Consider the following 27,664-nt stretch of genomic DNA (forward strand, 5'->3'; position numbering starts at 1 on the left):
TCTCTACAAGGACGTCATGATGGACAATCAGCCGCCCCTCACATCACCGGGTAAGAGGAGACTTTATTGTATAGGAGAGAACAGTACGGAGGATCCACCTAGATCCCCCATCATCTGATAAACACATAGAAACAATGTATTCAGTCAGTGTGTGTGTTTCCTACAGATGGGTCCAGTAATGGGAACCCACCAGAGAGATGTCCCCATCCTCTGTATTCCCAGCTAACAGTGGGGCCCAAACTGTAGGGTGGTGCACATTATTGTAAAGGAGAGAGCAGTACGGAGGCTCCACCTAGATCCCCCATCATCTGATAAACACATAGAAACAATGTATTCAGTCAGTGTGTGTGTTTCCTACAGATGGATCCAGTAATGGGAAGCCACCAGAGAGATGTCCCCGTCCTCTGGATTCCATACAGGATGATCACAACTATGCACGCTGTTATCAGGTTGGTTGGAGCATCTAATACATGAACGTGACTCAACAATGCAAGACAGTGTGTGAACCCTACAAAATATTTTAATTTTTTTGTAGACTTGCTTCATTAAAACTTATATTTGCCAACCATTCCCTTGGTTTAGGGTGAAGATCCGATAGATATAAAAGTTGAGGTTAAAGCAGGAGAAGAAGAAGAGACATATGTGAGGGGCGATCAGTCCATGGAAGAGGGCGCCACAATGATGCCAATTAACGATGAAGAATCTGTTCATGGTTTGATGGAGAATCAGCCGCCCCTCACATCACCGGGTAAGAGGAGACTTTATTGTAAAGGAGAGAGCAGTACGGAGGCTCCACCTAGATCCCCCATCATCTGATAAACACATAGAAACAATGTATTCAGTCAGTGTGTGTGTTTCCTACAGATGGATCCAGTAATGGGAACCCACCAGAGAGATGTCCCCCTCCTCTGTATTCCCAGGATTCCACCCAGGAGGATCATATCTATGCACACCATCATCAGGTAGCTGGAGAGAATGGAAAGCGACTTAAAACTGCTTTAAATTATGATCTTTTATTTTTATTTATTTTTGTTATTGATGCTGATATTTAAGAATATTATTTTCAAACATTTTCTTTATTTAGCATGAGGAAGTATCAAATGTGAAAATTGAGGTTAAAGAGGAAAAAGAAGAGACGTATGTGAGGAATGATCATCAGCGTGCAGAGGAGGTTGGGGTGAAGGAGACCGTTAAAGAGAAAGAATCTCCTTTAGATGTCAGCCCAGGTAAATACTCACCGTAATCAGGGATGGACTGGCCATTGGGACTACATGGAGTTTCCCGGTGGGCCGATGGCTCAGTGGGCCGGCTTCAGTGACAGCGGTCTGGGAGTTTCTCACTTCTGCCTAATCTTGTCCCATAAGGGGGGGCACCAAACTGATTCTTTCCCCCGGGAGAAATAATGTCTAGCTTGCCCACTGGTACTGCCTTTAAGAGTACCAGTACCAGCCGTTCTACTCTAATAAAGTAAAACGGCTAGTGGCTAGTGAAGGGGGAGAGGGGGCTTGGGTGGTCGGGGGTGCGGGAGTTGTCCGGCCGCTTTGGGAGAGACCTGTCAAAGTGGGCCAGTCTGGATGAAGTCCAGGGCCAAATTTTTGTCCCAGTCCAGCCCTGACCGTAATTATCATAATATCTCCTTCATTATCAAACCATTTTTCAATTTTCAAGGTTCATCTCCATTCCTCACTATAACCTCATGTTCCCAACAAATGCGTTTAGTAAGGAAAAAAATTGAGGAGACTTAGAGGATGACCATAACAACATCGTCGATGTATCTACTCCACAGCTAAATGTTCCATATAAAGGGTCCATCTCCATTCCTCAATATAACGTCATGTTCCCAACAAATGAGGAGGAGATACTGTACACCATATGAAAGGTCCATCTACATTCCTCAATATAACGTCATGTTCCCAACAAATGAGGAGGAGATACTGTACACCATATGAAAGGTCCATCTCCATTCCTCAATATAATATCATGTTCCCAACAAATGAGGAGGAGATACTGTACACCATATGAAAGGTCCATCTCCATTCCTCAATATAACGTCATGTTCCCAACAAATGAGGAGGAGATACTGTACACCATATGAAAGGTCCATCTCCATTCCTCAATATAACGTCATGTTCCCAACAAATGCGTTCAGTAAGGAAAAAAATTGAGGAGACTTAGGCCGCGTACACACGATCAGTCTTAACCGAGGAAAACGGACTGAAGGACCGACCGTGTGTGGGCCCCATCGGTCAGTTATCCTTCGGTCAAAAAATTTAGAACTTGCTTTAAAATTCAACCGATGGACGTCTAACCCAGTGTTTCTCAACTCCAGTCCTCGGGGCGCACCAACAGGTCATGTTTTCAGGATTTCCCTCAGATCAAACTGCTGTGGTAATTACTAAGGCAGTGAAACTGATAAAATCACCTGTGCACAATAATGGAAAGCCTGAAAACAAGACCTGTTGGTGCGCCCCGAGGACTGGAGTTGAGAAACACTGGTCTAACCGATGGGTCAAAACCGATGGTTAGTACGCAAAAGCATCAGTTAAAAACCCGCGCATGCTCAGAATCAAGTCAAAGCATGCTTGGAAGCATTGGACTTCATTTTTCTCTGCACGTCGTTGTGTTTTACGTCACTGCGTTGGACTCGATCGTTTTTTTAACTGATGGTGTGTAGGCACATCAGACCATCAATCAGCTTCATCGGTTAACCGATGAGAACGGTCCATATGAAAGGTCCATCTCCATTCCTCAATATAACGTCATGTTCCCAACAAATGAGGAGGAGATACTGTACATCATATGAAAGGTCCATCTCCATTCCTCAATATAACGTCATGTTCCCAACAAATGAGGAGATACTGTACACCATATGAAAGGTCCATCTCCATTCCTCAATATAACGTCATGTTCCCAACAAATGAGGAGGAGATACTGTACACCATATGAAAGGTCCATCTCCAGTCCTCAATATAACGTCATGTTCCCAACAAATGAGGAGGAGATACTGTACACCATATGAAAGGTCCATCTCCATTCCTCAATATAATGTCATGTTCCCAACAAATGAGGAGGAGATACTGTACACCATATGAAAGGTCCATCTCCATTCCTCAATATACCGTCATGTTCCCAACAAATCAGGAGGAGAACCAGCTCTCAAATTTTTGTTGTCGGAAATTCCGACAGCAAATGTCCGATGGAGCCTACACACGGTTGGAATTTTCAAAACAAGCTCCCACCGAACATTTGTTGTCGGAAATTATGCCCCGTACTGACAGACGCGAGTAGAGGAGAGCCGATCGGTGGCTCGCCTGACAGGGGGCGGTCTGCGCTGATTGTTTATCAGCGCAGCCCCCCCATCGGATCCCCGCCATTATGCCGCCCAGGACCACCAGGGAAGGGGGCAACATGTGGATGGCCAGGTATGTACCCCATGGTCATCCACATATGAAAAAATAAGCAAAATAGATGCCAATCAGTGCCCACAAATGGGCACTGACTGGCAACATTATGGTCAAATTAAAAAAAAGTGATGCCCAGCAATGCCACCCATCAGTGCCCATCTGTGCCACCTATCAGTGCCACCCATAAGTACCCATCAGTGCCGCCTATGAGTGCCCATCAGTGCCGCCTATCAGTGACCATCATCAGTGCCACCTTATCAGTGCCCATCAGTGTAGCCATATCAGTGCCCGTCATTGAAGAAGAAAACTAACTTATTTGCAATAAAAACGAACAGAAACAAAGAAAAAAATATATTTTTTCGAAATTTTCGTATTTGTTTACGCAAAAAAATAAAATCCGCAGAGGTGATCAAATCCCACCAATAGAAATCTCTATTTGTGGGAACAAAATGCTAAAAAAAACGTAGTTTGGGTGCAGCGTAGCACGACCGCGCAATTGTCCTTCAAATTGCGACAGTGCTGAAAGCTGTAAATTGGCCTGGGCAGGAAGGGGGGGTAAGTGCCCGGTATTGAAGTGGTTAAACATTTTTTTTCAACAGATGGAAAGATGGAAATCCATGTCAAATCTCAGAGTACGGAAGTATCTACAGACCCCCAGGAATCTTCTTTAAGCCGCGCCGGGGAGTGTTTATTTTCATGCGCAGCGTGCGGGAATTCTTTCACCGAACTTGGAGAGCTTCTTATACACCAGAAAACTCACAGGGCCAAACGTGGCAATCGTTCGTTCTCGTGCTCGGAGTGCGGGAAAGTGTTCAATCAGGAAAGGTTTCTCCTTAGGCACCACAGGGTTCACACTGGCGAGCGCCCTTTCTCATGTTTAGAGTGCGGGAAGTGTTTTAGCCAGAAAGAAAACCTTCTCAAACACCGGAGGATTCACACTGGCGAGCGTCCGTTTGTGTGCGCGGAGTGCGGGAGAAGTTTTGGTGAAAAGCACAACTTCCTTAGGCACCAGACGATTCACACCGGTAAGCGCGCTTTTTCGTGTCTAGAGTGCGGGTATAATTGCCTTTTCAAAGGACAGCTGATTACTCACCAGAGAACTCACACGGGCGAGCGCCCTTATTCGTGTTCAGAGTGCGGGAAATCTTTCATTGAGGAAAAATCATTTCTCACACACCAGAGAAGACACACGGGCGAGCGTCCTTATCCGTGTCCGGAGTGCGGGAAAAGTTTTGTCGACAAGTCGGACCTTCGCAAGCACAAGAGAATTCACACGGGGGTGCGTCCTCATTCCTGTTCAGAGTGCGGGAAAAGTTTTGTGCATAAAGGAGACCTTGTTAGACACCAGAGAATTCACACGGGCGAGGGCCCTTATTCATGTTCAGAGTGCGGGAAATCTTTCACATTTAAAGCAGACCTTGTCAAACACCAGAGAATTCACACCGGGGAGCGTGAAAAACAGTCACTTCTTAATCACCACACAAATCACAATCATGAACACCCCCATTAATGTTAATGTTTTTTATGAAATGTTTTATTCATAAAAAATACCAATAAATCACATGGATGAGCATCTCTGTTCAAGATCAGAGTGTGGGAAATGTTTCATTCACAAATTAAGCCTTGTTAAATACCAGAGAAGACACGAGTGAGAGTCCTCATCATCACAGTTCAGGGTCAGTGTTCGGGGAAAGGTTTCCCTATTAAAACATCAGTTCATAGAACTCATAGACTTGAATGTCCTTTCTATCGGGTTGAGGTCAGGACTCTGTGTAGGCCAGTCAAGTTCCTCCACCCCCAAACTCGCTCATCCATGTCTTTATGGACCTTGCTTTGTGCACTGGTGGGCAGTCATGTTGGAACAGGAAGGGGCCGTCCCCAAGATCCTTAGATTGGTGGTCAGTAGAGAAGGGGCTCCTTTAGATTGGTGGTCAGTAGAGAAGGGACTCCTTAGATTAGTGGTCAGTAGAGAAGGGACTCCTTAGATTGGTGGTCAGTAGAGGAGGGACTCCTTAGATTAGTGGTCAGTAGAGAAGGGACTCCTTAGATTGGTGGTCAGTAGAGAAGAAGGGACTCCTTAGATTAGTAGTCAGTAGAGAAGGGACTCCTTAGATTGGTAATCAGTAGAGAAGGGACTCCTTAGATTGGTGGTCAGTAGAGAAGGGGCTCCTTTAGATTGGTGGTCAGTAGAGAAGGGACTCCTTAGATTGGTGGTCAGTAGATAAGGGACTCCTTAGATTAGTGGTCAGTAGAGAAGGGACTCCTTACATTGGTGGTCAGTAGAGAAGGGACTCCTTAGATTGGTGGTCAGTAGTGAAGGGATTCCTTAGATTGGTGGTCAGTAGTGAAGGGATTCCTTAGATTGGTGGTCAGTAGAGAAGGGACTCCTTAGATTGGTAATCAGTAGAGAAAGGACTCTTTAGATTGGTGGTCAGTAGAGAAGGGACTCCTTAGATTGGTGGTCAGTAGAGAAGGGGCTCCTTTAGATTGGTGGTCAGTAGAGAAGGGACTCCTTAGATTGGTGGTCAGTAGAGAAGGGACTCCTTAGATTGGTGGTCAGTAGAGAAGGGACTCCTTAGATTGGTGGTCAGTAGAGAAGGGACTCCTTAGATTGGTGGTCAGTAGAGAAGGGACTCCTTAGATTGGTGGTCAGTAGAGAAGGGACTCCTTAGATTGGTAATCAGTAGAGAAGGGACTCCTTAGATTGGTGGTCAGTAGAGAAGGGACTCCTTAGATTGGTGGTCAGTAGAGAAGGGACTCCTTAGATTGGTGGTTAGTAGAGAAGGGCTCCCTTAAGATTGGTGGTTAGTAGAGAAGGGCTCCTTTAGATTAGTGGTCAGTAGAGAAGGGACTCCTTAGATTGGTGGTCAGTAGAGAAGGGACTCCTTTGATTGGTGGTCAGTAGAGAAGGGATTCCTTAGATTGGTGGTCAGTAGAGAAGGGACTCCTTAGATTGGTGGTCAGTAGAGAAGGGACTCCTTAGATTGGTAATCAGTAGATAAGGGACTCCTTAGATTGGAGGTCAGTAGATAAGGGACTCCTTAGATTGGTGGTCAGTAGAGAAGGGACTCCTTTAGATTGGTGGTCAGTAGAGAAGGGATTTCTTAGATTGGTGGTCAGTAGAGAAGGGACTCCTTAGATTGGTAATCAGTAGAGAAGGGACTCCTTACATTGGTGGTCAGTAGAGAAGGGACTCCTTAGATTGGTGGTCAGTAGAGAAGGGACTCCTTAGATTGGTGGTCAGTAGAGAAGGGACTCCTTAGATTGGTGGTCAGTAGAGAAGGGACTCCTTAGATTGGTGGTCAGTAGAGAAGGGACTCCTTAGATTGGTAATCAGTAGAGAAGGGACTCCTTAGATTGGTGGTCAGTAGAGAAGGGACTCCTTAGATTGGTGGTCAGTAGAGAAGGGACTCCTTAGATTGGTGGTTAGTAGAGAAGGGCTCCCTTAAGATTGGTGGTTAGTAGAGAAGGGCTCCTTTAGATTAGTGGTCAGTAGAGAAGGGACTCCTTAGATTGGTGGTCAGTAGAGAAGGGACTCCTTTGGATGGTGGTCAGTAGAGAAGGGATTCCTTAGATTGGTGGTCAGTAGGGAAGGGACTCCTTAGATTGGTAATCAGTAGATAAGGGACTCCTTAGATTGGAGGTCAGTAGATAAGGGACTCCTTAGATTGGTGGTCAGTAGAGAAGGGACTCCTTAGATTGGTGGTCAGTAGAGAAGGGACTCCTTAGATTGGTGGTCAGTAGAGAAGGGACTCCTTAGATTGGTGGTTAGTAGAGAAGGGCTCCCTTAAGATTGGTGGTTAGTAGAGAAGGGCTCCTTTAGATTAGTGGTCAGTAGAGAAGGGACTCCTTAGATTGGTGGTCAGTAGAGAAGGGACTCCTTTGATTGGTGGTCAGTAGAGAAGGGATTCCTTAGATTGGTGGTCAGTAGAGAAGGGACTCCTTAGATTGGTGGTCAGTAGAGAAGGGACTCCTTAGATTGGTAATCAGTAGATAAGGGACTCCTTAGATTGGAGGTCAGTAGATAAGGGACTCCTTAGATTGGTGGTCAGTAGAGAAGGGACTCCTTTAGATTGGTGGTCAGTAGAGAAGGGATTTCTTAGATTGGTGGTCAGTAGAGAAGGGACTCCTTAGATTGGTAATCAGTAGAGAAGGGACTCCTTACATTGGTGGTCAGTAGAGAAGGGACTCCTTAGATTGGTGGTCAGTAGAGAAGGGACTCCTTAGATTGGTGGTCAGTAGAGAAGGGACTCCTTAGATTGGTGGTCAGTAGAGAAGGGACTCCTTAGATTGGTGGTCAGTAGAGAAGGGACTCTTAGATTGGTAATCAGTAGAGAAGGGACTCCTTAGATTGGTGGTCAGTAGAGAAGGGACTCCTTAGATTGGTGGTCAGTAGAGAAGGGACTCCTTAGATTGGTGGTTAGTAGAGAAGGGCTCCCTTAAGATTGGTGGTTAGTAGAGAAGGGCTCCTTTAGATTAGTGGTCAGTAGAGAAGGGACTCCTTAGATTGGTGGTCAGTAGAGAAGGGACTCCTTTGGATGGTGGTCAGTAGAGAAGGGATTCCTTAGATTGGTGGTCAGTAGAGAAGGGACTCCTTAGATTGGTAATCAGTAGATAAGGGACTCCTTAGATTGGAGGTCAGTAGATAAGGGACTCCTTAGATTGGTGGTCAGTAGAGAAGGGACTCCTTAGATTGCTGGTCAGTAGAGAAGGGACTCCTTTGGATGGTGGTCAGTAGAGAAGGGATTCCTTAGATTGGTGGTCAGTAGAGAAGGGACTCCTTAGATTGGTGGTCAGTAGATAAGGGACTCCTTAGATTGGTGGTCAGTAGAGAAGGGACTCCTTTAGATTGGTGGTCAGTAGAGAAGGGATTTCTTAGATTGGTGGTCAGTAGAGAAGGGACTCCTTAGATTGGTGGTCAGTAGAGAAGGGACTCCTTAGATTGGTGGTCAGTAGAGAAGGGACTCCTTAGATTGGTGGTCAGTAGAGAAGGGACTCCTTAGATTGGTGGTCAGTAGAGAAGGGACTCCTTAGATTGGTAATCAGTAGAGAAGGGACTCCTTAGATTGGTAATCAGTAGAGAAGGGACTCCTTAGATTGGTGGTCAGTAGAGAAGGGACTCCTTAGATTGGTGGTCAGTAGAGAAGGGACTCCTTTAGATTGGTGGTCAGTAGAGAAGGGACTCCTTACATTGGTGGTCAGTAGAGAAGGGACTCCTTAGATTGTTAATCAGTAGAGAAGGGACTCCTTACATTGGTGGTCAGTGAAGAAGGGCCCTTTAACGAATGGAATGAAATTCAGATCTATCCGTTATCTGTAAAGCGGCACATCCTTGCTGACAGGAAAAAGCTCTGTATTATTTACATTCATAGAGCTCTGTCCTGTCATCCTCTTCACCGATCAGCGGATCAACACACAACCATTAATGTCTAAACCGCTGGCAACAAAAGTGAGTACACCCCTAAGTGAAAATGTCCAAATTTTGCCCAAATTGTCTATATTTTGTGCGGCCACCATTATTTTCCAGCACTTCCTTAACCCTCTTGGGCATGGAGTTCACCAGAGCTTCACATGTTGCCACTGGAGTCCTCTTCCCCTCCTCCTACTGTTTGCGGACTTTCTTGTGCATCATCTTTAGAAGAGGCTTCCTTCTGGGACGACAGCCATGCAGACCAATTTGATGCAGTGTGCGGCGTATGTTCTGAGCACTGACAGGCTGACCCCCCACCTCTGCAGCAATGCTGGCAGCACTCATACGTCTATTTCCCAAAGAAAACCTCTGGATATGACGCTGAGCACGTGACCTCAATATCTTTGGCTGACCATGGCGAGGCCTGTTCTGAGGGTAACCCGTCCTGTTATACCGCTGTATGGTCTTGGCCACCGTGCTGCAGCTCAGTTTTAGGGTCTTGGCAATCTTCTTATATCCTCGGCCATCTTTATGTAGAGCAACAATTCTTTATATCAGATCCTCAGAGAGTTCTTTGCCATGAGGCGCCATGTTGTCCTTCCAGTGACCAGTATGGGAGAGTGAGAGCGATAACACCAAATTTAACACACCTGCTCCCCATTCACCCCTGAGACCTTGTAACACTAACGAGTCACATGACACCGGGGAGGGAAAATGGCTAATTGGGCCCAATTTGGAAATTTTGACTTAGGGGTGTACTCACTTTTGTTGCCATCGGTTTAGACATTAATGGTGTGTTAAATTATTTTGAGGGGACAGCAAATTTACACTGTTATACAAGCTGTACACTCACTATACAACATTGTAGCAAAGTGTCATTTCTTCAGTGATGTGACATGAAGAAAAGATAGAAGAAAATATTTACAAAAATGTGAGGGGTGTACTCAATTTTGGCAGATACTGTGTGTGTGTGTATATATATATATACAGCCCTCGCATTTTGCGAGTGGAAAATTAGGTCTTGCGAGCTGAGCTGCCTGCCTGGGGGGGGGGGGGAGAGCACCGCCGGCGGGGTTGATCGGGAGCATGGAAGAAGATGAGAGCCGTGGGATAGCATGCTGTTACCGGCACTTACATGATTGTCTCCGCTCTGCTCGACACAGCCCCGCCTCCTCCTGACCCGTGCCCGTGATAAATAGAATGCCGGTCCACTGCTGCGATGCGTTCTATCTATCACAGGCGCAGGTCAGGAGGAGGCGGGGCTGTGTCGAGCAGAGCGGAGACAATCATAATGTAAGCGCCGGTAACGATGCTATCCCACGGCTCTCCTCTTCCTCCATGCTCCCGATCAACCCCGCCGGCGGTGCTCTCCCCCCCTCTCCCAGGCAGGCAGCCCAGCTCGCAAGACCTCATTTTCGAGCAGAGCAGAGACAATCATAATGTAAGCGTCGGTAACAGCGTGCTATCCCACGGCTCTCTTCTTCCTCCAGCCATGCATTCCTCGGCCCAGGCGATGCTGCAATGGACACAGTAAGGCTTCAATGGGCACAGTATGGCTGCAATGGGCACAGTATGGCTGCAATGTGCTGCTGCAACGGGTACAGTATGGCTGTAACGGGCACAGTATGGCTGCAACAGGCACAGTTTCTCTGCAACGGGCACAGTATGGCTGCAACAGGCACAGTGGGGCTGCAACGGGCACAGTATGGCTGCAATGGGCACAGTATGGCTGCAACGGGCACAGTGGGGCTGCAATAGTGGGCACAGTGTGGCTGCAATGGTGGGAGCACAGTGTGGCTGCAATGGTGGGTGCACAGTGTGGCTGCAATGGTGGGTGCACAGTGTGGCTGCAATGGTGGGAGCACAGTGTGGCTGCAATGGTGGGAGCACAGTGTGGCTGCAATGGTGGGTGCACAGTGTGGCTGCAATGGTGGGAGCACAGTGTGGCTGCAATGGTGGGTGCACAGTGTGGCTGCAATGGTGGAAGCACAGTGTGGCTGCAATGGTGGGTGCACAGTGTGGCTGCAATGGTGGGAGCACAGTGTGGCTGCAATGGTGGGTGCACAGTGTGGCTGCAATGGTGGGAGCACAGTGTGGCTGCAATGGTGGGAGCACAGTGTGGCTGCAATGGTGGGAGCACAGTGTGGCTGCAATGGTGGGTGCACAGTGTGGCTGCAATGGTGGGTGCACAGTGTGGCTGCAATGGTGGGCACAGGTGAGGCTGCACTGATAAAGTTATTGTTAATATTTATTTTTGTAACTTATTTTTGCATAAAACATTTAAGTGTCATTTCATGAGATAATTTATGAGGGTGTGTCTAGGGGCGGAATTAGGGGCGGGGCAGGGTAGGGATTGAGTGGGGCACTGGTGGCGAGTAACCTTTGAGGCCTGGCTAGTAGCTCAGGACTTGAAATTTTGAGCCCTGCATATATATATATATATATATATATATATATATATATATATATATATATATATATATATATATATATATATATAAAATTATAAAGAAAAAATTGAAAACAAATTATTGATTTTTATGGTTTCGGTTTTAACTTGAATATTATATAAAGAATAAAAATGAACAGTGGACCAAGAAGCAACGATCAAAGAAATGAAAAACAACATAAACTGCAGATTTTATACTCTCCACAAGGAGGAGATTCTACGCAGAGACAGGAAGTGATGTAATGTACAAACAGGAAGTGATTGCTCACAAAAAAGAATTTCTGAGTGTGAGGTTACGAGGAAGTAGAGAGGAGACATTGCTGGAACTGGCAGCAGAGGAGGTAATAAGATCTTATATTATATTTACACCCAGTAACCCCCGTCATGTCCGTCCTCTTCCTCCATAGTCACTGTGACGTCTTTTATCTCCAGCAAACAGCTATTCACACGAAGATATATATTTCGACTTGTATAAACTGTCAATAGCAGCTGTTTATAGGCGTGATACATCCTAAATATAGAGCCATTTATCCAACTGTCCATCCAGAGCCTCTGGTTTATAGACCAGATACATCCTAAATATAGAGCCTTTTATCCAACTGTCCATCCAGAGCCTCTGGTTTAACAGAAATACACTGCAAACATGAAGAAATATTTATAGGACCAAAATTGCGAGATTCTCTACAAAATATTATTTGCAGGGTAGAATAGCCTGTAATATCACAAGGTTTCTGAGATGTCCGTATTATGGAGGAACTCTGGGCCAGATCTACAAACGAGATACGACGACGTATCTACTGATACGCCGTCGTATCTCTGTTTCTAACTATGCGACTGATTCATAGAATCAGTTACGCATAGCTAGCCCTAAGATCCGACAGGTGTAATTGAATTACACTGTCGGATCTTAAGGATGCAGTTCTAGGCCGGCCGCTAGGTGGCGAGGCCATTGCGGCCGGCGTAGAATATGCAAATGAAGACTTACGGCGATCCCCGAACGTCTCGAAAGGCCCGTCGATCTAAATCTACGTAGTTTCCGTCGGGTTACGCCGCGTAAAACTAGGGCTGAGCCCTAGTTCTCTTAAGCCATGTTAAGTATGGCCGTCGTTCCCGCGTCGAAATTTAAACATCAACGTTGTTTGCGTAAGACGTCCGTGAATGGCGCTGGACGCCATTTACGTTAACGTCTAAGCAAATGACGTCGGTGGGACGTCAGTTAGCGCAATGCACGTCGGGTAATTTACCCGACGGAGCATGCGCAGTACGTCTGGCGTGGGAGCGCGCCTAATTTAAATGGGACTCGCCCCATTCGATTGGGCCCGCCTTGCGCCGGACCGATTTAAGTTACACCGCTGCAAATTTCCAGGTAAGTGCTTTGTGGATCGGGCACTAACTTGGAAAAATTGCGGCGGTGTAACTTAAATCGGGAAAGTTAAGTTGCGCCCGGGCTACGTGGATCTGGCCCTCTGTGTAGATATTACGCGTCCGAGTACAGTCCATATAATTCTCAGTTTGTTAAATGTCTACAGAGAGAAGTGTCCTGTATGGATCACGTGAGGATGGAGGAGGACCAGGATCACTGTATCACAAAGATATTGGACCTCACCCTGGAGATCATCTACCTACTAACTGGAGAGGTGAGGAGGATTCTGGGAGGTCACATGACATCACTCGTATCTCTATTAATAAAACACAGACCTGACCGGAGAGGTGAGGAGGATTCTGGGAGGTCACATGACATCACTCTTATCTCTATTAATAAAACACAGACCTGACTGGAGAGGTGAGGAGGATTCTGGGAGGTCACATGATATCACTCTTATCCCTATTAATAAAACACAGACCTGACCGGAGAGGTGAGGAGGATTCTGGGAGGTCACATGACATCACTCTTATCTCTATTAATAAAACACAGACCTGACTGGAGAGGTGAGGAGGATTCTGGGAGGTCACATGACATCACTCTTATCTCTATTAATAAAACACAGACCTGACCGGAGAGGTGAGGAGGATTCTGGGAGGTCACATGACATCACTCTTATCTCTATTAATAAAACACAGACCTGACTGGAGAGGTGAGGAGGATTCTGGGAGGTCACATGACATCACTCTTATCTCTACTTATTAAACAATTAGATTTGATGGGTTCTGAGGGCGTACATAAAAGTAGTTGTTACTTTCAACTTTTGAAAAGGATTTTGAAAGAGCAAAGAAGACTTGTGTAGAGCGGTTGTCATACAACTATCAACATGGGACATCCCCGAGCAGCGCACTCCCACCTTACTTCCGGAAACCAGAGGTAAAATACAAGCAGAAGGTTCTAGAAGTCACCAAGAAGATCATTGAGCTGCTGACAGGAGAGGTGAGGAGGATTCTGGGAATTCTGGGACATTATCCAGTAACAGACAAGGGATGTGTCTGGATGGTGACTGTATCATTGTGTGTGTGTCAGGTTCCTATAAGGTGTCAGGATGTCACTGTCTATTTCTCCATGGAGGAGTGGGAGTATTTAGAAGGACACAAGGATCTCTACAAGGACGTCATGATGGACAATCAGCCGCCCCTCACATCACCGGGTAAGAGGAGACTTTATTGTAAAGGAGAGAGCAGTACGGAGGCTCCACCTAGATCACCCATCATCTGATAAACACATAGAAACAATGTATTCAGTCAGTGTGTGTGTTTCCTACAGATGGATCCAGTAATGGGAACCCACCAGAGAGATGTCCCCGTCCTCTGGATTCTCGGGATTCCACACAGGAACATCATAATTATTCACACAATTATGAGGTTGGTGGGATGGAGCATCTAGAGTATTAAAGTGACTCAACATTGAAAGACCATAAGTAGATGATATTGATTATGCATTATAAAATCACTTGTTCCCAACCATTTTCAATAATTAGGGTAAAGATCTGATGGGTGTTAAGGTTGAGGTCAAAGCTGAGAAAATTAGTGATGGGTCCATGCAAAAGGGTGAAGTGATGGTGCCAATCGAGGAGAAGGAATCTTTTCATGTCACGATGGAGAATCAGCCGCCCCTCACATCACCGGGTAAGAGGAGACTTTATTGTAAAGGAGAGAGCAGTACGGAGGATCCACCTAGATCCCCCATCATCTGATAAACACATAGAAACAATGTATTCAGTCAGTGTGTGTGTTTCCTACAGATGGATCCAGTAATGGGAACCCACCAGAGAGATGTCCACGTCCTCTGTATTCCCGGGATTCCACACAGGAAGATCACAACTACGCACGCTGTTATCAGGTTGGTTGGAGCATCTAGAACATGAATGTGACTCAACAATGCTAGACAGTGTGTGAACCCTCCAAAATATGGTCTTGCGTTATTAAACTTTATATTTGCAAACCCTTTTCTTGGTTTAGGATGACGATCTGATGGATCTAAAAATTAAGGTTAAAGCAGAAGAAGAAGAGACATATGTGAGCGGCGATCAGCCCATAGAAGAGGACGCCATGATGGTGCCAACTGAAGAGAAGGAATCTTTTCATGTCACTATGGAGAATCAGCCGCCCCTCACATCACCGGGTAAGAGGAGACTTTATTGTAAAGGAGAGAGCAGTACGGAGGCTCCACCTAGATCCCCCATCATCTGATAAACACATAGAAACAATGTATTCAGTCAGTGTGTGTGTTTCCTACAGATGAGTCCAGTAATGGGAACCCACCAGAGAGATGTCCCCGTCCTCTGTATTCCCGGGATTCCACAGAGGAAGATCACACCATCCTCCACCATCATCAGGTAGATGGAACTTTCCAGAATGAATTGATATTCCTCTTTGTTGTCTACTGGTTTTAGAGCTTACTTTTTGCAGGTGTAATTCTCTGTCCTTTTGGGGTTTAGGGCAAAGACTTGATTGATATAAAAGTTGAAGTTAAAGAGGAAGAAGAAGAGACGTATGTGAGTTTCGATCATCAGTCTGCAGAGGAGTTTGGGTTGAAGATAAGAGTCAAAGAGGAGGAATCTTCCTTAGATAGCACAGGTAAATAATAATAATCCTGGTCATTATTAGGCCATTGTTCAGTTTTCAGCGTCGTAAAAGTTTTAATATACAGGTAACTACAGAGACCGGGATTTAGCTGAGATATACAGGAGAGTATGGGGTGATGAAAGGGTTAACGATAATTCTACAACCTAGAATGTCGGCTGCTGCTGATCTGGAAGTAATAACTGCATGGTTAATTAATAAAAAAAAATCCCCTTCTGAGGAATGGAAACAGCACAAGGTAGAGGGCTGCTCTGTACGTTGTTTGTGAATCGAGACATCAGATGATGGCTTGGTTCATGGCCAGTAACGAGTGCTCTGGCCGAGGGTGATATGAAAGATTCCTCTCCATTCCTCAATATATTTTTCATGTCTCCAACAAATGAGGAGGAGATACTGTACACCATATGAAAGGTCCATCTCCATTCCTCAATATAATGTCATGTTCCCAACAAATGAGGAGGAGATTCTGAGATTGCCGGCTTGGCTGGCTTAAATCAGGTTTGGTCTCCACCCACAGACTGGCCACATTAATCACCTTGCAGGTGGACAGACAGACATGGAGAAGGCCATATGAAAGGTCCATCTCCATCCCTCAATATAACGTCATGTTCCCAACAAATGAGGAGGAGATACTGTACACCATATGAAAGGTCCATCTCCATTCCTCAATATAACGTCATGTTCCCAACAAATGCATTCAGTAAGGAAAAAAATTTAGGAGACTTAGAGGATGACCATAACAACATCATCAATGTATCTACTCCACATCTAAATGTTCCATATGAAAGGTCCCTCTCCATTCCTCAATATAACGTCATGTTCTCAACAAATGAAGAGAGAAACTGTATACCAGCCCCCACTGACCTACTCGCATTTTGCGAGTGGAAAATGAGGTCTGGCGAGATGCTGGACTGCCTGGGAGTGGGATGGCAAGCACCGCTGGCGGGCAGGGTTGATCGAGAGCCTGTTTTCCTGGTGGAAGAGTAATTGGAGTTAGAGGAGAGCCACGGGATCACCGAGCGGTAAAACATGCTGTAACAGCATTACATTGAAACTGTCTCCACTCTGCTCACTGATCTCACACAGCCCCGCCTCCTCCTAACCCCGCGTCTGTAATAGACAGAATTCATCCCAGCACTGGACCCGCGTTCTGTCTATCACAGGTGCGGGGTTAGGAGGAGGCGGGGCTGTGTGAGATCAGTGAGCAGAGCAATGTCAATGACCTAGTCTCTAAATACTAACCTAATCGTTCTCTTTGTTCTTCTCAAGACCTCCTACTCTCTAGCTCTCTCATCACCTGCTCCCATGCTCATCTCCAGGACATTTTCAGAGCCTCTCCAAGTTTATGGAACTCCTTACCCCAATCTGTCCGTCTATCTCCTTCTCTATTAGCTTTTAGAGGATCCCTGAGTCCATCTGATAACCCCCCACAGCTTCTACCCTTTGTTCCACTTGACCCTCCCTTCTAGATTGTAAGCTGCAACGAGCAGGGCCCTCTGATCCCTCCTGTATTGAATTGTTTTGTGACTGTACTGTCTTCCCCGATGTAAAGCGCAAACTGTTGGCGCTATATAAATCCTGTATAATAATAATAATGTAATGCTGTTACAGCGTGTTTTACCGCTCAGTGATCCAGTTCTGTTCTAACTCCAGTCACGATCCCGTCACCCCTCTCACTTCCTCCGCCCAATGGGGCCACTGTAAGGCTGCAATGGGGGCACTGTAAGGCTGCAATGGGGCCACTGTAAGGCTGCAATGGGGCCACTGTAAGGCTGCAATGGGGGCACTGTAAGGCTGCAATGGGGCCACTGTAAGGCCGCATACACACGACGGGTCCAAACCGATGAAAACGGACTGAAGTTCAGTTTCATTGGTCCAAACCGACCGTGTGTACAGCCCATCGGTCTGTTGTCCTTCGGACAAAAATTAGAGAACTTGCTTTAAAATCGAACCGATGGACGGCTGACCGATAGGTCCAAACCGATGGTTAGTACACAAAAGCATCGGTTCCAAACCCGCGCATGCTCAGAATCAAGTCGGCGCATGCTTGGAAGCATTGAACTTAATTTTTTTCAGCACGTCGTGTGTTTTACGTCACCGCGTTGGACTCGATCGTTTTTTTAACTGATGGTGTGTAGGCACATCAGACCATCAGTCTGCTTCAGCGGTGAACCGATGAAAACGGTCCGTCGGACCATTCTCATCGGATGGATCGACCGTGTGTACGCGGCCTAAAGCTGCCATGTGGTCAATGTAAGGCTGCAATTTGGGGCATGGTGAGGCTGCAATTTGAGGCATGGTGAGGCTGCAAATGTGGGGCACGGTGAGGCTGCAATGTGGGGCACGGTGAGGCTGCAATGGGGGCAAAGTGGGGCTGTAATGTGGGGCACGGTGAGGCTGTAATGTGGGGCACAGTTAGGCTGCAATGGGGGCAAAGTGGGGCTGCAATTTGGGGCACGGTGAGGCTGCAAATGTGGGGCACGGTAAGGCTGCAAATGTGGGGCACAGTGAGGCTGCAATGGGGGCATGGTGAGTCTGCAAATGGGGCACGTGAGGCTACAATGTGGGGCACGGTGAGGCTGCAATGTGGGGCACGGTGAGGCTGCAATGTGGGGCACGGTGAGGCTGCAATGTGGGGCACGGTGAGGCTGCAATTTGGGGCACGGTGAAGCTGCAAATGTGGGGCACGGTAAGGCTGCAAATGTGGGGCACGGTGAGGCTGCAATGGGGGCAAAGTGGGGCTGCAATGTGGGGCACGGTGAGGCTGTAATGTGGGGCACAGTTAGGCTGCAATGGGGGCAAAGTGGGGCTGCAATTTGGGGCACGGTGAGGCTGCAATTTGGGGCACAGTGAGGCTACAATGTGGGGCACGGTGAGGCTACAATGTGGGGCACGGTGAGGCTGCAATTTGGGGCACTGTGAGGCTGCAATTTGGGGCACTGTGAGGCTGCAATTTGGGGCACTGTGAGGCTGCAATGGGGGCACTGTGAGGCTGCAATTTGGGGCACTGTGAGGCTGCAATGGGGGCACGGTGAGGCTAGAATGTGGGGCACAGTGAGGCTGCGATGGGGGCAAGGTGAGTCTGCGAAGTGGGGCACGGTGAGGCTGCAATGGGGGCATGGTGAGTCTGCAAATGGGGCACGTTGAGGCTACAATGTGGGGCACGGTGAGGCTACAATGTGGGGCACGGTGAGGCTGCAATTTGGGGCACTGTGAGGCTGCAATTTGGGGCACTGTGAGGCTGCAATGGGGGCACGGTGGATGCTAGAATGTGGGGCACAGTGAGGCTGCGATGGGGGCAAGGTGAGGCTGCGAAGTGGGGCACGGTGAGGCTGCAATGTGGGGTATGGTGAGGCTGCAATGTGGGGCACGGTGAGGCTGCAATGGGGGCATGGTGAGTTTGGAATGTGGGGCACGTTGAGTCTGCAATGTGGGCACGGTGAGGCTGCAATGGGGGCACGGTGAGTCTGCAATGTGGGGCACGGTGAGTCTGCAATGTGGGGCACGGTGAGTCTGCAATGTGGGCACGGTGAGGCTGCAATGAGGTGCTGAGGGGAACTGATAAAGTTGTTGTTAATATTTATTTTTGTAACTTAATTCTGCATAAAACATTTAAGTGTCATTTCATGAGATCATTTGTGAGGGCGTCATTAGGGGCGGGGCAGGGTAAGGGTTGGGTGGGGCAACCGGTGGCGAGTAACCCTTCAGGCCTGGCTAGTAGCTCAGGACTTGAAATTTTGAGCCTCAGTACAAAAAAACAACATTAATTACAATTTTTATTTTTTCAACAGATGGACACGATGTTCGGAACTCTGAGGGAGGTTTTCTTTTATCGCCATCCCGTAATGTAGAAGATTTTGTCCTCACACAATATTCTCCGGTAGTCCATTCCGTAATTTATAATATACATCACAGGCCGGACCATCTGAAGCAATCAATGGATCCCTCTAATCCTGAGGAATCTTCACATTCTGTGACTCCGGAAATCCATCTAAAATCTCAGAGTACGGAAGGATCTACAGGTCTCTCTGATCCCCAGGAATCCTCTTTAAGCCGCGCCGGGGAGTGTCTGTTTTCATGCGCAGCGTGCGGGAATTCTTTCACCGAACTTGGAGAACTTTTTATACACCAGAAAACTCACAGGGCCAAACGTGGCAATCGTTCGTTCTCGTGCTCGGAGTGCGGGAAAGTGTTCAATCAGGAAAGGTTTCTCCATCGGCACCACTTAACTCACACGGGCGAGCGTCCGTTCTCTTGCGCAGAGTGCGGGAGAAGTTTCAGTCTAAAAGAAAACCTTCTTAGGCACCAGAAAACGCACACTGGCGAGCGTCCGTTCGTGTGCTCGGAGTGCGGGAGAAGTTTCGCTGAAAAGAATAACCTTCTTAGGCACCAGACGATTCACACCGGTAATCGCCCTTTTTCATGTGCAGAGTGCGGCTATTCCTGCCTCTTGAAAGGAGACCTTCTTACTCACCAAAGAATTCACACGGGGGAGCGCCCTTTTTCTTGTTCCGAGTGCGGGAAATCTTTCAGCGAGAAAAGATCATGTCTTACGCACCAGAGGAGACACACGGGCGAGCGTCCTTATTCGTGTCCAGATTGCGGGAAAAGTTTTGTTCAGACAGCGGACCTTCGCAAGCACAGGAGAGTTCACACGGGGGTGCGCTCTTCCTGCGCAGAGTGCGGAAAGAATTTCTTGCACAAAGCAGACCTTGTTAAACACCAGAAAGTTCACACCGGGGAGCGCCCCTATTCTTGTTCAGTGTGCGGGAAATCTTTTAGTAAAAAGCAGTCGCTTCTAAATCACGACGCAAGTCACAATCGTGAACATCCTCATTCATGTTAAAGAGGAGCTCCCCCCCGAAAAATGAAGTCACCAGCTACGAATACTGTAGCTGCTGATCATTAACCACTTTAGACCCGGACCATTATGCAGGTTAAGGACCTTGCCCCTTTTTGCGATTCTGCACTGCGTCGCTTTAACTGACAACTAACCACTTAAGGACCCCTTCATGCCGAGTCACACAAGTGAGAGTTCTTATATATACACTAAAATGTCAAAAGTATTGGGACACCTGCCTTTACACGCACATGAACTTTAATGGCATCCCAGTCTTGGTCTGTAGGGTTCAATATTGAGTTGGCCCAGCCCTTTGCAGCTATAACAGCTTCAACTCTTCTGGGAAGGCTGTCCACAAGGTTTAGGAGTGTGTCTATGGGAATGTTTGACCATTCTTCCAGAAGCGTATTTGTGATGGTGGACAAGAAGGTCTGGCTCGCAGTCTCCGGTCTAATTCATCCCAAAGGTGTTGAGGTCTGGACTCTGTGCAGGCCAGTCAAGTTCCTCCACCCCAAACTCGCTCTTCCATGTCTTCATGGACCTTGCTTTGTGCATTGGTGTGCAGTCAGTGCTTTTTTTTTTTCTCAGACAATTGGTGCAGCTACTCCCCCTTTCCGGGTCACCCCTTTTCTCCGGCCTCTACCCACCTCCCAGTACCGCCCCTTTTAGACAATCTAGATCAGGGACCCTCAAACTTCGGCCCCCCAGCTGTTGTAGAACTACACATCCCATGAGGCATTGTAACACACTGACATTCATAGACCGGACTAGGCAGGATGGGAATTTTAGTTCCTGAACAACTGGGGGGGGGGGGGCGTAGTTTGAAGACCCATGATCTAGAGCCAAGTATATATTTGTGGTGCTAAGTCATTTGTATGGAATTTGGTAATGATATCAAGAAAAGCAGTAAAAATAGATCCCCTGCAGCCAGCAACAATAGATCCCCCTAACAACAATGGACCACCCACAACAAAACCCCCCCCCCCCCCCAGCAACAATAGACTCCCGGCAGCATCAATAGATCTCCGCACAGCCAGCATTAATAGACTCTCTGGCAGCCATCTACAATAGACCCCCTCCCCCAACAGTAGATCTATTTCAGCAATAACTGACCCCCCCCCAGCAACATAGGATCCCTCAGCAACAATAGACCTCCTCAGCAACCATAGACCCCCCTGCAAATTTAGATCACCAGCAGTGAGCATCAATACCCTGCAGCACACCTTGCCATTACATACAGTCCGTCCAGGAGGTGCCGGAACTGCATTCCCGCTGAAAAAAAGCCCTGTGCGCAGTCATGTTGGAACAGGAAGGGGCCGTCGCCAAACTGTTCCCACAAAGTTGGGAGCATGAATTGTCCAAAAATGTCTTGGTATGCTGACTCCTTAAGGCCAGGTTCACACCTATGCGAATTGAGTGCAGCTTAAACCGCATCCAATTCGCAGAACATTTTAAAATACATTGTTTTCAATGAGGCTGGTTCACATATGTGCGATGCATTCGCACTGCGCATTGCAGTAAAACCGTGTGCGTCTTTTAGGCATTGCGGTGCGGCTCAGGTGCGAATTCAAGCCCATTATCTTCTATGGGTACGCAGCTGATTCGCAGATGTGTTCAGTTCTCTTCAGGAATTTCTCTCATTCAGCTCAATACAATTCTCCCCCACTCTCCTCTCACCCGCAACTTCTCCCAGGTCTCCAAATTCGCATCTAAAACGTTGCTAATCTGCTGAACACTTCTCTTATCTCTCTGCAGAGATAAGAGAGCTGAAATTCGCACCGCACTAGTGTGATTCCGGCCTCAGAGTTCCCTTCACTGGAACTAAGGCCGTGTACACACGATCGGAAATTCCGACAAGAAAACAGTGTTTTTTTCTTCCCGACGGAATGTTGGCTCAAACTTGTGTTGCATACACGCGGTCACACAAAATTCCGACCGTCAAGATCGCGGTGACGTACAACACTACGACGAGCCGAGAAAATTTAAGTTCAATGCTTCCGAGCATGCGTGTTTTTTTGTGCGTCGGAATTGCATACAGACGATCGGAATTTCCAACAAGAACTTTTCTTGTCGGAAAAATTGAGAACCAGCTCTCAAATTTTTGCTGTCTGAAATTCCGACAGAAAAGGTCTGATGGAGCCTACATGCGGTCGGAATTTCCGACCAAAAGCTCACATCGAACTTTTCTTGTCGGAAATTCCGACCGCGTGTACGCGGCATTAGGGGCCAAGCTCAACCCCTGAAAAACAACCCCACACCATAATCACCCTTCCACCAAATCATTTGCACCAGTGCCCAAAGCAAGGTCCATAAAGACATGGATAAGCGAGTTTGGGCTGGAGGAACCTGAGTGGCCTGACCTCATTCCATGTTCAGAGTACGGGAAATGTTTAACCCAAAAAGGAGACTTTCATAAACACCAAAGGATTCACCTTCGAAAGGACAGCTTTTTATGTTGCGATTGCGGGAAATGTAAATATGAAAGAAATCTAATTAGACATCAGAGGAGTCACACCTACTGTAGATGTTAACAAAGGTACGGGGGGAACTATTTAGGTCCATAGAACAAGCATATTATAAGAATTTGTTTATCTTCTGTCAAAGGTGAAATTCCTTCCATAGGTGGAGCCTGATGACCCGAGTCTTGGGGACTCCAATGGTGAAATCTGCTTGCTAAAGTTTCCGGTTCCCATCCTTTGGGGTGTCCTCATTCCTCTTTTGGCATTCTCCATTATATAAAGAAAAGCGAGTGGGAGCCCCTCGTAATGCTTGTACCCCACGTGCCTCAGATTCCTCAGGGACAGAGGACCTTTACCTAATAGTTACGTAGTCTGGTTGAAAAATTCCATCTAGTTCAACCAATACTTCAGATATATAAAGTTCAAGATTTGTTCTATTGTGTATTAGTCACTTATTCTGATCTTGTTAAATAAAAAAGCTTTACAATATTTAGTCCTGAGTCTTTTTTTTTTTTAATGATTATCATTTTTATATAATCTGTGATTGGAATGTGATCAGCTCATAGAGAGCCATCCATTGGGTTTCATTGGTGAGACGAAGAGTCCAGAAGGTCCATTTTCACACATATGTCAGTTGATATTAAAAGATACATGGAGCCACTACAACTGCCACGTAGAATATTCCCATCGCTGCCATCTTGGTTCTCCTTCTCATGGTCATATTTCCTTCACTGGCATCTTGGTTCTCCTCCTCGTGGGCATATTCCCATCACCGCAATCTTGGTTCACCTTCTCCTCATGGTCATATTTCCATCACTGCCATCTTGGTTCTCCTTCTCATGGTCATATTCCCATTACCACCATCTTAGTACTCCTCCTCATGGTCATATTCTCATCACCGCCATCTTGGTTCTCCTTCTCCTCATGGTCATATTCCCATTACCACCACCTTGATTCTTCTCCTCATGGTCATATTTCCATCACTGCCATCTTGGTTCTCCTCATCATGATCATATTCCCATCACTGCCATCTTGGTTCTCCTCCTCATGGTCATATTCCCATCACTGCCATCTTGGTTCTCCTCCTCATGGTCATATTCTCCTCGCTGCCATCTTGGTTCTCCTCCTTATTGTCATATTCCCATCACTACCATCTTGGTTCTTCTCCTCATGGTCAGATTTCCATCACCGCCATCTTGGTTCTCCTACTCATGGTCATATTCCCATTGCTGCCATCTTGGTTCTCCTCCTTATTGTCATTTTCCCATTACTACCATCTTGGTTCTTCTCCTCATGGTCAGATTTCCATCACCGCCATCTTGGTTCTTCTACTCATGGTCATATTCCCATTACCACCATCTTAATACTCCACCTCATGGTCATATTCTCATCACCGCCATCTTGGTTCTCCTCCTCCTCATGGTCATATTTCCATTACTGCCATCTTGCTTCTCCTCATTATGGTCATATTATCATCTCTGCCATCTTGGTTCTTCTCCTCATTGTCATATTCCCATCACTAGTATCTTGGTTCTTCTCCTCGTGGTCAGATTTCCATCAACGCCATCTTGGTTCTCCTACTCATGGTCATATTCTCATTACCACCATTTTGGTTTTCCTCCTCATGGTTATATTCCCATCACTGCCACCTTGGATCTTCTCATCATCATATTCCCATCACCGCCATCTTGGTTCACCTCCTCATGTTCATATTCCCATTACCACCATCTTGGTTCTCCTCATCATGGTCATATTCCCATTACCACCATCTTGGAACACCCCAGACAGCTCCACCCTTCTTCCCCACCTTCCTTCTAGAAGCAGATGGTAGGTAACCAAAAAGGTGAAGCTAGCTGTGAGTCACCAGGCTCCTCTGAGCCACTCCCAGCCCCACAGATCAAAACAAACAGGCCTAGCTTCAGGCTTTAGACCTGCCTAAATTTACCTGCACTGACTAAAAATCTCAACTCCAGCACCTACCTAAGTAGAGGGTGCTACACTTACAATTTGAAACAAGCAGGTGGGAGGCAGGTAGCTGTCATTTGTTGGCATCACTAAATGACTGACATCCAACTGTAGAAGACTGAGGTTCATGCAGTCAAACTGGCCAAATCTTCTCGTCCTGGTGTTCTAAGTCTACATTGCGGAGGGGTGGGGGAGCTGAATGGAAAGGAATAAGGGGGATTTCCTATGGGGTTGAGAGATATAGATGACTTGTAGAATGCTGACATGGGGAGAAGCCAACAAAAATAACTTATCGTATTTTCCGGCGTATAAGACGGCCTTTTATACTTAAAAATATCCTCCAAAAATCGGGGGTCGTCTTATATCCCCCGGTACTACCCGTAACTGTATGCAGAATGAGTCAGAGTCAGACTGTGGGCAGACTGCGGGCATCCATTGTTAAAAAGTCGTGCCTCCTCCTCGTCCTGTTCCGTGATAGGACATCCGTGATAGGCGGAAAACACAGGCTCTGCTGGGAAACTGAGTGTCCCGCCTATCACGGAACAGGACGAGGAGGAGGCGCGACTTTTTAACAATGGACACCCGCAGTCTGACTCTACATGTCAGGGATAAGGTATGGAGATCGGCAAAGGGAGGCATGCAATGGGCACAGTGAGGTGAGGCATGCAATGGGCACAGTGAGGTAAGGCTTGCAGTGGGCACAGTGAGATTTAAAAAAAGCTGAATAAAGCCTGTTGCTGTCAGCGGTTGTTCTTGTTACCCCTCAGCTTCTAGACAGACTAGTTGGAAGGGGGTCGACTTATAAGACGAGTATTTTCCAAAACCAACCTTTTAGCTGGAAAATTAGGGGGTCGTCTTATACGCGAAGTCACCTTATACGCCGGCAAATACGTTACAGTAAATATTGGAAATAACATTTTGTATTGGGAAAAAAATACATAGTAATCAATCATTTTTATTGTTTATTTTTATTATTTGGGTTTTATTATTTATTTATTATTTCAACAATAAATGTAAAAAGTGAGCCAAGGGGCAGCAATCAAGGAATTGAAAAACTACGTAGGTTGCAGATTCTATTTTCCCCACAAGGAGGTGACGCTACACATTGTCAGTGGAACGCAGAGACAGGAAGTGATGTAAGGTACAAACAGGAAGTGATGTCACATATAAATAGGAACTTCCGGGTCAGAGGTTAGTAGGAAGTAGAAAGGAGACATTGGTGAAAATGATAACAGAGGAGGTAATAAGATATTATTTTATATTTACACCCAGTAACCCCCGTCATGTCCGTCCTCTTCCTCCATAGTCACTGTAATGTCTTTTATCTCCAGTAGATGATGATACACACATATATTTCAAGTTTTTTAAACTATCAATAGCCACTGGTTATTAGACCAGATACATCTCAATTGTCAATTTTTGTTTGCATTTATTGCGTTGGATAAATGGTTCTATATTTAGGATGTATCTGGTCTATAAACCAGAGGCTCTGGATGGACAGTTGGATAAATGGTTCTATATTTAGGATGGATCCGGTCTATAAACCAGAGGCTCTAGATGGACAGTTGGATAAATGGCTCTATATTTAGGATGTATCCGGTCTATAAACCAGAGGCTCTGGATGGACAGTTGGATAAATGGCTTTATATTTAGGATGTATCTGGTCTATAAACCAGAGGCTCTAGATGGAATGTTGGATATGTAAGTCCATATAATTCTCAGTTTGTTAAATATCTACAGAGAGAAGTGTCCTGTATGGATCACATGAGGATGGAGGAGGACCAGGATCACTGTATCACAAAGATATTGGACCTCACCCTGGAGATCATCTACCTACTGACCGGAGAGGTGAGGGGGATTCTGGGAGGTCACATGACATCACTCTTATCTCTACTTATTAAACAATTAGATTTGATGGGTTCTGAGGGCGTACATAAAAGTAGTTGTTACTTTCAACTTTTGAAAAGGATTTTGAAAGAGCAAAGAAGACGTGTGTAGAGCGGTTGTCATACAACTATCAACATGGGACATCCCCGAGCAGTGCACCTCCACCTTACTTCCGGAAACCAGAGGTAAAATACAAGCAGAAGGTTCTAGAAGTCACCAAGAAGATGATGGAGCTGCTGACAGGAGAGGTGAGCGGTGCCGGGAATTCTGGGACATTATCCAGTAACAGACAAGGGATGTGTCTGGATGGTGACTGTATCATTGTGTGTGTCAGGTTCCTATAAGGTGTCAGGATGTCACTGTGTATTTCTCCATGGAGGAGTGGGAGTATTTAGAAGGACACAAGGATCTCTACAAGGACGTCATGATGGAGAATCAGCCGCCCCTCACATCACCGGGTAAGAGGAGACTTTATTGTAAAGGAGAGAGCAGTACGGAGGGTCCACCTAGATCCCCCATCGTCTGATAAACACATAGAAACAATGTATTCAGTCAGTGTGTGTGTTTCCTACAGATGGATCCAGTAATGGGAACCCACCAGAGAGATGTCCCCGTCCTCTGTATTCCATACAGGAAGATCACAACTATTCACGCTGTTATCAGGTTGGTTGGAGCATCAAATACATAAACGTGACTCAACAATGCAAGACAGTTTGAACCCTACAATTTTTTTTGTGGTCTAGTATCATTGAACCTTATATCTGCCAAACATTCTCTTGGTTTAGGGTGACGATCTGATAGATATAAAAGATGAGGTTAAAGCAGAAGGTCACCAGTCCACGGAAGAGGGTACCATTATAGTGCCAGCTAAAGTCAAGGAGGCTTTTCATGTCATGATGGATTATCAGCTGCCCCTCACATCACCGGGTAAGAGGAGACTTTATTGTAAAGGAGAGAGCAGTACGGAGGCTCCACCTAGATCCCCCATCATCTGATAAACACATAGAAACAACGTATTCAATCAGTGTGTGTGTTTCCTACAGATGGATCCAGTAAAGGGAACCCACCAGGGAGATGTCCCCGTCCTCTGTATTCCCAGCTAACAGTGGGGCCCAAACTGTAGGGTGGTGCACATTATTGTAAAGGAGAGAGCAGTACGGAGGGTCCACCTAGATCCCCCATCATCTGATAAACAAATAGAAACAATGTATTCAGTCAGTGTGTGTGTTTCCTACAGAT

General features: G+C 46.5%; 1 protein-coding gene across 1 annotated transcript; it reads left to right on the forward strand.

Annotated features, from left to right (window-relative positions):
- The first annotated feature begins 13,950 nt into the window (after positions 1-13,950).
- On the forward strand, positions 13,951-27,481 carry LOC120910575. The gene is made up of 7 exons (XM_040322334.1): positions 13,951-14,053; positions 14,170-14,317; positions 14,434-14,531; positions 14,651-14,813; positions 27,000-27,088; positions 27,211-27,352; positions 27,432-27,481. Exons 2-7 carry the CDS (start codon positions 14,182-14,184, stop codon positions 27,479-27,481), a joined length of 678 nt encoding a protein of 225 aa, XP_040178268.1. The 5' UTR covers positions 13,951-14,053; positions 14,170-14,181.
- The last annotated feature ends 183 nt before the right edge of the window (positions 27,482-27,664 follow it).

The sequence above is a fragment of the Rana temporaria genome, chromosome 8 (genome assembly GCF_905171775.1).
Source record: "Rana temporaria chromosome 8, aRanTem1.1, whole genome shotgun sequence".
Taxonomy (NCBI): domain Eukaryota; kingdom Metazoa; phylum Chordata; class Amphibia; order Anura; family Ranidae; genus Rana; species Rana temporaria.

Excerpts from the sequence above, each read along its gene's own strand:
- LOC120910575 (XM_040322334.1), top strand. The coding sequence starts at position 14,182 with ATGGGTGTTAAGGTTGAGGTCAAAGCTGAGAAAATTAGTGATGGGTCC. Across the intron at positions 14,532-14,650 it reads ACTACGCACGCTGTTATCAG|GATGACGATCTGATGGATCT; the intron begins GTTGGTTGGAGC and ends TTCTTGGTTTAG. Across the intron at positions 27,089-27,210 it reads ACTATTCACGCTGTTATCAG|GGTGACGATCTGATAGATAT; the intron begins GTTGGTTGGAGC and ends CTCTTGGTTTAG.